Here is a 12,134-nt window from a genome sequence, read left to right as displayed (position 1 = left end):
ATTCCATAGACCTCATACAATCTTGGTCACTCGTCTCAGGATCTTCTCCACAGGCAACAATTGTAGATAGCATCAACTCTCCAATTTATGCCTTTTAAGACATTACATAAGGTAGCCTAACTCACCTCTATCTCAGAGTTGATGCTATCTACAACTGGTCTTAAAGGAATGCCAGATGGCATATCTTAGAATACCTGTAAAGTCATGGAGTTATAGGATGTAGCAACTTGAGCTTTTGTAATAATTTTGGTAGTCAGTTTGGAATATCTTTAAGCAAATCGTGTTTTTTTTCATGAGTTGTCCATATAAGGTCATGATCCAGAACTGAGCAGGTGGAAGAGTCAGAAAGTAAACAAGTAATTTTATCATTATAATCTTCTGTATTCAGAACTACCATTGTGTTTCCTTTTTCTGCTCTCAGAATTACAACATTTCTATTCTTCCTAAGTGATAGAAGAGCTTTTTATTCTGAGATTGATATATTAGATCTTGGAATTGATGTAGAATGGAGAAGAGCAGCATCCTTCAGTATGATAATATTGGCAGAATCCGATGGGAATGCATGAACTCCTTTTTCAGCACTGCACAAAAAATCAACTTTTGGAATGTAACCAGGAGTATCAGCATAGTTGAAACTTAAGCTTTTATTATTATTATTAAGAGAGACCACCTCCAGGGAGTCAGAGAGGGAGGCCAACATACTACTTACACCAGCTATCATACTTATTCTTGAATTCATTCCCACTGCTTGCACTCCCAACATTCCAATGGCAATCCATTCCAATCATGCACCACCCTATGAGAGAAAAATCTAGCCCCCCTCCCTTTCTTAGTGGCATTCATTCTCAGTTTCCAAGGATGCCCTCTTGTTCTTTTTGAGAATGAATTCTTCTCAACATGAAAGGTGATGGTTTGAAAGATTAATTACAACCTTATCTGAAGGTGAGGAAATTTTTTCTGTTTGCCTGAGAATGGAATGCTAATCCTAATCCTGTGGCTTTCTTTCTTTAAGAAAGTTGCAGCTGAGTACTAGGGAGATAACTGTGAAGCAAGGTGGTTTCCCGTTGCCTTCCTTGCCTTAAGTATTTATGACTGTAGTCGTGTGTGTTCACAAGAGGACCGGTCTGCCTGTTTTGAGGGATGAAAAATCTGAGTAACTGGGAAAAAAAGCCTTCCACCTCTGTATGAGACTGGTTAACTCACCTTTAGTCGAAAGTGTACAGATAAAGGTTTCTCACGTCATGGACTACCCCCAAATCCCTCCTGGTTTCATCAATGTCCTGGAGTAAAGCTCCTTCAATGTGGTACAGAACTTGTGATCCTTGTTACCCAAAATGCATAACTTTACACTTTTCTACATTAAATTAAGATCCATTAAGTTTTGTTCATACTGTCAGCATATTTAAATCATCCTGCAAACTCTCTACATCACCTTGATTAACTATTACTCTGCCCAACTTTGTATCATCACCAGCAAACAGCTGAATATCTCCCTTCAAATTATTTCCTATATCAGTTACATACAATCAAATGGCAGTAGTCCAAGCACAGAGCTCTGCAGCACATCACTAGCCACCTGCCTTCTCCTGGATTCTGCTCCTCCATATACTACTTTTTGGTATCTGTCCATCAGCTATCCCGTATCCATATCACCAGTTTCATATCCATTTGAATTTGTTCCAGTTTGGGTAACAGAGTTTAATGTGGCATACTAACAAATGCCTTTTGAAAAATTCAGCAGTATCATCATCATGTAACCATTCCTTTATTCAACTTGGCTGTCACTCTATTATAAAAGTTTGTAAATTACTAAGGCATGACCAACCCTTCACAAGCCATGATGCCTATCATAGTATCATATTCTTATCCACCCATTCCCAAATTCTCTTTTTGACTAACTTTTCCAGTACTTTTACCACCACTCCTGGGATACTGACTGGTCTATAATTTTCTACCATAGACTTAGATCCTCCTTAAATAAACAGCCTAGTCAAAGGCATCACCAATTCCTTTGGAGATTCTCATAATATGTGAGCTGATATCCCATTGAAAATCACAATGCATTTGTGAGATCCTGCAATATCCTAAGTACCTCCAATTCACCAACCTCTGTTCTCACATCAATCCATCATCTCTGCCACAGCCATATCCTTGAAGTGTCAATTTATAGCTCAACTATTTTGCTGTCTCCATCACCTCTCTGCTATCAGCACTCATTAAAGTTATCCTATCATAGGCATTCTTTCTGATACTTGCCACATAACAAAAGAATTCTGAGATTTCTTTTGGCCTGCTTGATTAATTTCTTCTCATAATCTGATTTTGCCTTCCTTACCACACTGGTCAACTTTCTCTCCTGAATATTGTGAAATAATTGTACCAATCACTTAGCAGTAGGTAATGATGAGTATGAATAACATCCTGACTTGTAAAGTTCAAGTACTTGAAAATTTTATAAAAAGTAGAAAGATGATGTTTAAGGCCAAAGGTGAATAGATCCTTTAAAATTCTGTGAAGCCAGAAAACTTAACATCTTCTGCCAGTTTTCTGTGGGGTAAAAAATTTGGCACAAGATTATAAGAAAGCATTTAATGGATGTTTCCAGTTGTATTAAATGGTATGGGATGCACACTGGTGAATTTGAAAGCCATGATGAGTGTTTGATAAAAAGGGCACTACTCAAGAAAGCATAAGAGGCATGTGGTGACCATTTTATCCAAGTTCCTGCAAAAGCAACTTTCTAGAACAACTGGATGTTGGTTGTAAGTATCTTTAAATCCTTTCCTAATAACTGCAATCTCAGATTCCATAAACTGCTCTTCTATAAAATCCTATCATAAAGAAGAAAGGGAAGCCTACCCATGAAAAATTAGAAAATGTGTAATCATTTTATAACAGACTGCTTTGAGAGAGGCATGATGCTGCTCTTTAGATTCCTAAAATAAATATATTATAGACCTCTGGGCCATTTAAAAGGAAGATTAGTTGTTTTTTTTCTTTTTGTATAAGGACCATGAGTTCAAAGAATATATGACTGCCAATGTTTTGTCAATATATTCCTCCATATATCAATAAGTGTGACAAGACAGAATCGTTCTATCCCACTCCTTGAAGAGGTTAACTCTATTTTAAGCTAGTAAGTCTTGAAATGGAGTCACTTCAATGACACATTTTAATGAAATACAGTGGAATCTCGCTAATCCGAACCAATAAAAACTGTGCTCGTTCGGATTAGCGAAATTCCCCCCAAGAGACAACAATAACTGCATTTAAGACAAAAATAATCAGATTCTAATGGCACATCAATTTAATTCTGTAAATAAATGAAGTAACTGATAGAAAAAAGGTACTGTACTGCAATGTAAAACTTAAAAAATAATACAGTACACAAGTTTATTTTAGTAAAAAAATTAGTTTGCATGTACCTGTATTGTGAAGGATTCTGATTTAATAAAATTGCATAGTTCAGTACATAACTTAATTTGTGTAAAAAATATCACTTTCTTGTACAAAACACAAAACGTTTCACAAAATAACACACACACAAAAAGTTTTTTTATTTCTTTGTAAAAAAGTCACTGATTTTCTTTTGCTTATTGGAAGCAAAAGAAAATCAGTGACTCTCGGAGCTGCATTAGCAATAAAATTTTGTGGAATGGCATATCATTCTGCTTAGCCCATTCTATACACATATTAAAACTGTCAACTGCCTCTTCATGTTTTACTATTTTTTTTCTTCAAGTTCTTTATCGTCATCTAATTCATTCTGTAGCATCATATTTATAATTTCAGCATCTGATTTGATTTCAAATTCACTTTCGGTTCTACTTGTAATCCATTCCGTAACATCTGTTTGTGAAATTTCAACATCTGGATTTATATTTTTAACCAAATTATGCACATTTTGAATTTCCTCTTTTTATGTATCACCGTAGTTATCTTGGTAAATTCTAGAAGGCCACAGTTTTTTCCATGATGCTCGATTTACTTCAGGTTCGACGGCTTTCAAAGAACAGGTAACTGAGAATGGTACATTCTTCAAATTTATATTTTTTATTATGTGGTAATGTTATAATTTTGGGAAATTATATTTAAAAGCAGGTCTTGACGATATTTGAATTTAATGGATTGTATTATGTTCTGATCCATTGGTTGTAACAATGGAGTACAGTTTGGAGGCAAAACATAGCCGTAAAGTTTCCGTCCTCACTAATCAATTCATCTGCCGGAGAATGTCAAGGACAGTTATCCAATAATAAAAGTACTTTCTATTCTAAATTCTGGGATTTTAAATAAGTTTTAACAGACGGTACAAAGTCGTTGTGAAACCAGTTTGAAAAAAGTTCGACATTCATCTAGTTTTTTTTCTCTTTATGTTGACTTCGGTACAAAACCGAAAGGCAGCAGTTCTTAAATGGTCTTGGGTTTTTGATTTTCCAGTCCTAAGTAACTTTAATTTACATTTTCCTCAGGCGTTTGCACAAGGCATGATCATGACACGCTCTTCGGACATTTTTCGACAGGGTGCTGAGGCTTCATTTCTGTGAACTAGAGTTTTCTCTGGTAACGACCTCGAACAAAAACCACTTTCGCCAGCATTATAAATTTGATCATCAGTTATATTTAATTCAAGAATTTTTCTAAAAAAAGCTTTTTGGAATGGTTCTACGACGGAAATGTCACTAGACAGTTTTCCCCCTGATATTGATAGTTACCGAATACCATGGCATTTCTTAAATTTTTCTAGCCAACTATCACTTACTTTGAATTTCTGATCCGGGTAAATTTGTGAATGGAAATGCTTAGCTTTCTGCTTTAAAATGTCTCTGAAGATGGGAGTATGACAACTTCTTTCTTAAAGAAACCATGTGTAAACAGCAGAAATTAGAATCAAGTAAAGAAAAATCACTTGTTTTCAGAGTTTGTCTCTTAAGGGCCTTGCTTAGTCCTTTGTTTTAAAAAAAAAGACGGGATTAAGATCCTGTCTTTTATTATATTATTATTTTATGTCACTGACTGTAGATTTGCCGACATTGTATTCAGTAGCAAGTTAGCCACTTCACCCTTTTCTAGATGCTGAATTATTCTGCACTTATCCGACAAGACCTGGAGCGAAATAAATTTTAATTCGTTTCGTTTTTTTTTTAAATTTTATTTTTATTTTTAATTTATTCGTTATTTTAACAAATAAATTTTAGTGTTAAAAAGAGTAAAATAAAAAAATGACGTTAATAAAAAAACTGAAACAATCATTAATCATTCACTGAAAACTTACAAAAACACAAAAGAATAAACAACAACTCAGACAACGTTTCATTTCAATAATCAAAGAAAAGCTGAGCGTTATATACAACCAGGCTTTACGCTAAGTCATTGTTGTTGTTGAAGGGAAGATACACAAACATTGTGCAATAGTGGTGACTAATCAGTTCATTAATAACAGCTGTGATTCATGCTGACAATACAGTACGTACTGTACAGTATAAAAAAGAAAACGTGAACACACACAATAAATCAAAATTGGCTCACAATATAATCGTACAATCGACAGTATGAAAGAAATACTGTACTGTAATAATAATGAAATAAATAATAACAGTTAAAATAATAATTATTTAATAAAAAAATATTAGTATGCAAAATAATAATATGTAATAAATAAAACTTTTTTTTTCTTTCAAACCACAGTTTGGATTACTGGAGGGTTCGGACTAAAGAGGTTCGGATTAGCGAGATATCGCTGTATGTTGCAAGAACTATTATGAATTAAATAATGGTTAGCATATGTAAATAAAAAAATTATACAATTGATTAATCCTATATATTTCTTCCCTGTTGCAAGGACATTAGAAAGAACAAAAAATCAGATAATAACATCCAAAACTGACACAAGTCACATGGTATGTGTGTACTACTCATGTCTTGGGTCACAGCTGAGTAAACAGGAGGGCACACAAATATATTAGAGTTCAAGGGAAACAATATATTTCTTTTTTATGACCTCCCTCTTCAATTTAATAGAGGCTTACATAAATTAACAATTACTCATGATTACTTCCCACAACTTTCAAATAGCCATTCAATCAGAATAACTGAGATTTGAACAGTATTATAAAGTTTCACATTTCAAGGAACAGTAGATCAAATTTAAATCTTGAGTGTGTTTGTGTGATGGGATTCCAATTAACTCTGTGACTAGTGTCAATGGAATGGCAATCAAGGCCAGATTTATCAGATTCTAAGAATTTGATATAATCCTGATGTACCATCTAATTTTCTTAGCAGGATGGCTTGTTTGTGAATAAAAATTGATACAAACAAGGTTCCTAATAAATGCCAAGCAAGGATAGAGGTAGTAATTTATCCAAGGTGGATGTGGATGGTAAAAAGGCAAAAGTTTTCAAAATGGTCTGCAGGTGCATAGATTGAACTTGCAAAGAATCTACATTATTGATTCTGATTTTCCTTTAAGGTAAATCTATGGAAACTCTTTTAACATATGATTTTAATGAAAGAGTTAAAGGGTGTATCTTCTGACACAGCACTAGTTAAAGCCAGGCCTTAGATGACTCTGTAATTAAGAATTTTGCACTATATACCAAATTACTATTAATATTAAAATATCTGGTTGAGGATTATGTCCTGGGAAAGAAGATGAAAAAAAAAAATTCTAGGTAGTGTTAATTAATAGAAAAATATCTGTTGTGATTAAATGTACTTACCACACATAGCCAGAGAATAATATATTCATTGAAGTATGTATTAAAATACTGATTAAGAAAGAGCATTCCTGGCCCAATCAGGATAGAATCTAAATAGTCCAGTTCTGTTTTTGTCATATGAGCAATCTAAAAGAAAATTCACTAATCAGGATAGAGCGTAAATTAACTGTCAATTTTTATGATATAAGAATTAATAATGAAATTTTTACTGAAAAATAACATCTGAGTTGTAGAAGAAAGACTGAGATATCAGTAAAGCATGTGTCATGATATGTTTGCTTTTCAGTGACTCCTTCATGTCATTATGAACTACAATTTAAAGTGTAAAACAAGAATTTTCTTATTGGTATAGATAACTGAAGCTGTATGATGTACATTATTTCAAGTTATTTTGAACTATAAAAAAAATGAATAAGGTATACAAAATGTCTGCGACACACACACAATGCCTTAAGGATTATTATAATAATGTACTGTTACATAAAATGTATAAAACAAATTTATACATTTATATCATTTACACTGAACTTATAAATACTGCAGCACCTCCACAGCTCAGTCAGTATATTGACGATACTCTTTGGCTGAAAGAACCTGAGTTCAAATCCCATCTAGGATGACAAGAACTGCTATCAGGGGTTTTAAAGTGATGGTGAGTTAGCTAGTCTCATATGGAAATGGCAGTTTTTCATTCTAGATTCACCCCCATCCTGTAAAACAGGTAAACTGGCCAGAAGAATATACACAATTTACAGACATAGCAGACAATGTCAGATAGGATTAACTACCATATCATAAGCAGATCAGGTTTCTAAGAGGCTAATTTACTTGCTGTAACAGGCCTCTAAACCTCAAATAAAAGGGAAGATGGGATGGGATCAAGAGTAATATTGTAATAGTACATACAAAGGAATTTAATATTTCATTATATGATAAAATTCATTTTTTATCCTTTATTATTAAAATGCACAATAATGTTATCTTATATTACAAATCAGTAACATGTTACTAGCAGAGCTTCTAAGCTCAAGTCAGTATAGATGAAGCACTTTGGTTAGAAAGACCTGCGTTTAAATCCTTTATAGGATGCAAAGAACCTTTTATCAGGGTTTTTCAACTGAAGGTGAGTTAGCTGGTCTATATGAAGTTGGCAGGGTTTTTCCCTCTGGGGAATTTTTTTTTTTTATTTTTGTTCCACAACCAGGCAAACCAGCCAGTAGAATACACATAATTAATGATAAAATAATACTTATAGAAATAGGGTTACCCACAAAATCCAGGGAAACATGGAAAGTCATGGGTGCTTAAGTGTCTGTTAGAGCCACTGATGATCATGAACATTACCAGTGCTGGCTCTAGGGGTTCTGGAGCCCCGATGCAATTTTAAGTGAAGCACCCCTTACTCTTTTTTTTTTTTTAAATGTTATTAACAACATTTAAAAAAAAAATTATGTTAAACTATGTACTTTGAAAAATAAATATATTAACAACACAGCAAAAATTGCAAAACACACAAAAATATACACAGGTAGTTCCCACTATTATGAATTAATTGGTTCCTGGTGACTGTTTGTAAATCGGGAATTTGCCTTAGAAATAATGCTATAAGTGAGAGTTACGTTTGTAAGAAGGAATTTATAAAATATAAAATAATATTAAGTGATAAGAAAAGACTTTACTGGCCAAAGATTTACATATTTAAAAAATAACATAAGAAAAATTTTAAATTAAAAGAGATTCTTTGAATAAAAAAAAATTAGCTCATTTCTATATCACTGGGTGAATCGGCAGCTGTCGAGGTAGTAGGAGATATATTAGCAAGCTTTGGTGCATCTGTTTTTTTTTTTTTTTTCAAAGAAGACCTCCAGTGTCATCTGCTTCAGGAAAATTTACTAAATTGTTCTAAGTCTGAATCTTATGATTCAACGACTGCTTGAGCTTTTTCTAAACGTTTAAATGCTTCTTCTAGGCCTTTTTAAAGTGAAAAACTGAGTTAGATTTTCATATTCGTTATCTTCGTCTTTTTTTCTTCATTTCTTTCTTGTTCCTCTAATTCAAGGATATCATTAGGTGAGAGTTCCATAGTGTGATTGAAGATTGAAGCAGCTCATTAACATAACCTTCCGAAACTTCCATTTACAACTGGTGAGGGTAACTAAGATCGTTTGAGTTTCAGAATTCACAATCTTCGTTGGGTCTTCAAAGCCTTCGAAATTATCATTAAACTGAGGACAAAGTTTATGCTATACTCCTTTCATAGTTTTTTTTTTTTTTAACTTCTTTCAAATATTTATCTTTATCCTTTAAAATGGTGCAAACAGTAGAAACAGAAAGAGAAAATTTCTCAGTGCTACACGCTTGATGGCTGTAATAATTTCATATTTTTTCTCTAACATAATTGTTTTTATTTCTTTTGCTCAGTTTATGGTTTTGCACTGTTGCTTCTTTTTGACATTATTGGAAAATTGAGTGGGTTATAGTGTAAAAGAAAACAAAATAAAAATTCAGGTGTAATTGAAGAAAACTACGAATAACACACTCACATAGCAAAGGTGTGTGAGTGACTTACACTTGTTCTAACTGATCATCATGGCATTACATACACGTAATGTCCTTCGTGTGCACAATTTAAAATAAAAATTCCAACCCAAAAATTCATAAAGCAGGAATTCATTAAGTGAGAACTACCTGTACATATTTTTATATACTAGAATTACAAATACATAAGTTGCCGATTACTGGCTATGATCTATTATAACTACAGATGTACAAACTGGAAAAATTGCACAATGACAATAATCAGTTAATTTTTAATGGGGGAAAAAATATGAAAAAATTAAATGATTTAAAACTACTTTTTTGATTCCATGGAAGCAAATTTATCCAAAATTTCACTTGTTTCTAGTTTTTTGCAGATACCACCTTCTGTTGCAATCACTGACAGTCCAACCAGTCTTTCCTGTGAAACACTAGATTATAGATATTTTTTAATTAGTTTGAGTCTTGAAAATGATCGTTCGCCACTTGCTACTAAAATTGGAAGTGTCAAAAATATTCAAAGAGAAATTGTTAATTTAATAAAGACGCTTTCTAAATCATTTGCATATATATATTTCAATAATTTCAGTGGGTCTAAAACTGTTGCTATCCTGTATAATGTCCTTTAGAATTTGTATTTCATTATAACAAATATCCTCTTCTTTTAACATCAATCAGTGCACCTTGTAAATCATCACAGTGTTTTCTTAGTGTCTTTATCCATATTAGAAATTTCCTTGAAAGTGGATAAAAACTGAAATACGTTAAAGTGACTTGTCAAGAGATCAAACCTTTCAGCCAAAGAATCACTAATAGCGTCCACAACCGGAAGAAAAAATCTAACTTTAAAGTTATGAGGGCTGTTCAATAAGTAATAAGACTAATTTTACTGTTGTGAAACCGCTCATCACAATATTAATTTCTTTGGAATAAAGAAATGTTGCTGTCTGTATTAACAAAAGAGGTTGATAGATGGCATATACGGGCTAAAGTGCCAGAGTGTCACGTGACTAAACACAAGCTTGTTTCGGCGCGCCTATGAACCTCGACCAGTCGTCGAAATGGAAGCGTCCTTGGAACAGGAACAGTGTTATGCGATTAAATTTTGTGTGCATTTGAAAAAATTGGCATCGGACACTTTTTAACATGATACGTGAAGCTTTCCACGATGAAGCAATGTCGAGGGCAAGTGTTTTTCGCTGGCATAAACTTGGAAGCCTTGGAACAGCGTTATGCGATTAAATTTTGTGTGCATTTGCAAAAATCGGCATCGGACACTTTTAACATGATACATGAAGCTTTCCACGATGAAGCAATGTCGAGGGCAAGTGTTTTTCGCTGGCGTAAAACTTTTAAGGAAAGAAGGCAAAATGTGGAATATCTTGAACGTGAGGGAAGACCTTCAACGTCCATCACAGAGACAATGATCAACACAGCAGCGATTATCATCAAGGAAGATCGCAGAATTACAGTACGCTAGCTGCATGTTGTCCAGAATATTTCTGTGGGAAGTGTTCACTCATTTGGGACTGAAACGTGTTTGCGCCCGATGGATTTCTGAACTTTTGACACCGGAGCAAATGCAGCATCGAGTGGATGTGTGCACAGAATGGAAAGAAAGACTGGAACAAGAAGGCGACAACTTCTTAAGCTTGTCCAATGCCAATTTTTGCAAATGCACACAAAATTCAATCGCTCGTAGGCGCGTCGAAACAAACTTGCGTTTAGTCATGTGACACTCTGGCACATCAGCCCGTATATGCCATCTATCAAACCTCTTTTGTTAATACAGACAACATTTCTTTATTCCAAAGAAATTAATATTGTGATGAGTGGTTTCGCGACAGTAAAATTAGTCTTATTACTTATTGAACAGCCTAGGTATATTGCGAATCAACTAGTGCTTCGTCCGAACATTCATAACAAAACAATCTCTACTTTGCATCTGCGTAATGTACTGCTTTCCAGGAGAAATTTCTAAATCTAATGCTAACACTTTTGTCGATTCAAATATAATATTCAAATATTTATCTGATCTAAATTCTTTAGTAAAGTCGATTACATTATTTAACGTGTTTATAGACTCACTTAAATTTGTGTTTGGATTCTGAAGCATTTTACTCACTACAGATCCTGCACAAAATTAATACAAGATTATAAGTGAACACAAAAATCAATAATCTTTAATTTTTAAAGCTAATGTTTTTGCTTTATATTTTGTACTATTGTCAACTTGAATATTATCATAAATTTCTACAATATAATCTAAATCTTCTCCAGTATTATATCTAAGTGAACGAAGAGCATCAATCCTCGTTTTCCATCTGATAAAGTTGGAAAGATATCTGATATAAAGTTTTAAGTGCAAAAAAAGTACACCAAAAAATTTTTGGTGTACTTTTTTTTTTTTAGTACATCCCATCATTTAGTCAAACTGTAAAATTTCGATGTTCCCAAAATATAAATGATCTAAAACATAGACCTTTTACAGTGGAAATACACCCAAATTTCCTTGTACAAATGTATCTATTTTTCTATGTAAAGTTATCTGTGTAAAGAACAAAATAAGCCCAAAGGGAATTAACTCACTCATTGTTCAAGAAGAGATGTGGAGGTAATGAAACCAAGAGAAACGCCAAAGTTTCGGCATGCCTTTTGAAAATTGTTTACAAATCCCGTCGCAGGTGACCTTCAAGGTCAATATTGAAAGGGCACAGCAGGAGTCAAAAGGAAAGTCCTGTAGGCAGGATTAAGGAGATAAAGAGGGAAAGTAAGATTTTGTCAGTGAAAATTCGAGAACCATTAAATCGTGTTATTATCTAGGGTTCTCATACCTATGGGCAAGACTCACACAGAGACATTAGGGGTCCCAAA

At 33.6% G+C, this 12,134-nt stretch overlaps 1 protein-coding gene across 1 annotated transcript in view; it reads right to left on the bottom strand.

The window, feature by feature from the left end:
• LOC150092741 (cholinephosphotransferase 1-like) overlaps window positions 1-12,134 on the bottom strand; it is a 204,806-nt gene that overhangs the window by 35,375 nt on the left and 157,297 nt on the right. The window contains exon 7 of the mRNA XM_090414422.1: window positions 6,723-6,848. Within this exon, the coding sequence (XP_090270548.1) occupies window positions 6,723-6,848 (126 nt within the window). The remainder of the gene's footprint in view (window positions 1-6,722; window positions 6,849-12,134) is intronic.

The sequence above is a fragment of the Typopeltis vanoorti genome, chromosome 25, assembly GCF_054136105.1.
Source record: "Typopeltis vanoorti isolate ZY-2024b chromosome 25, IOZ_Tvanoo_1.0, whole genome shotgun sequence".
In the NCBI taxonomy this organism is placed as follows: domain Eukaryota; kingdom Metazoa; phylum Arthropoda; class Arachnida; order Uropygi; family Thelyphonidae; genus Typopeltis; species Typopeltis vanoorti.
This window is presented reverse-complemented; position numbering and strand designations above follow the sequence as displayed.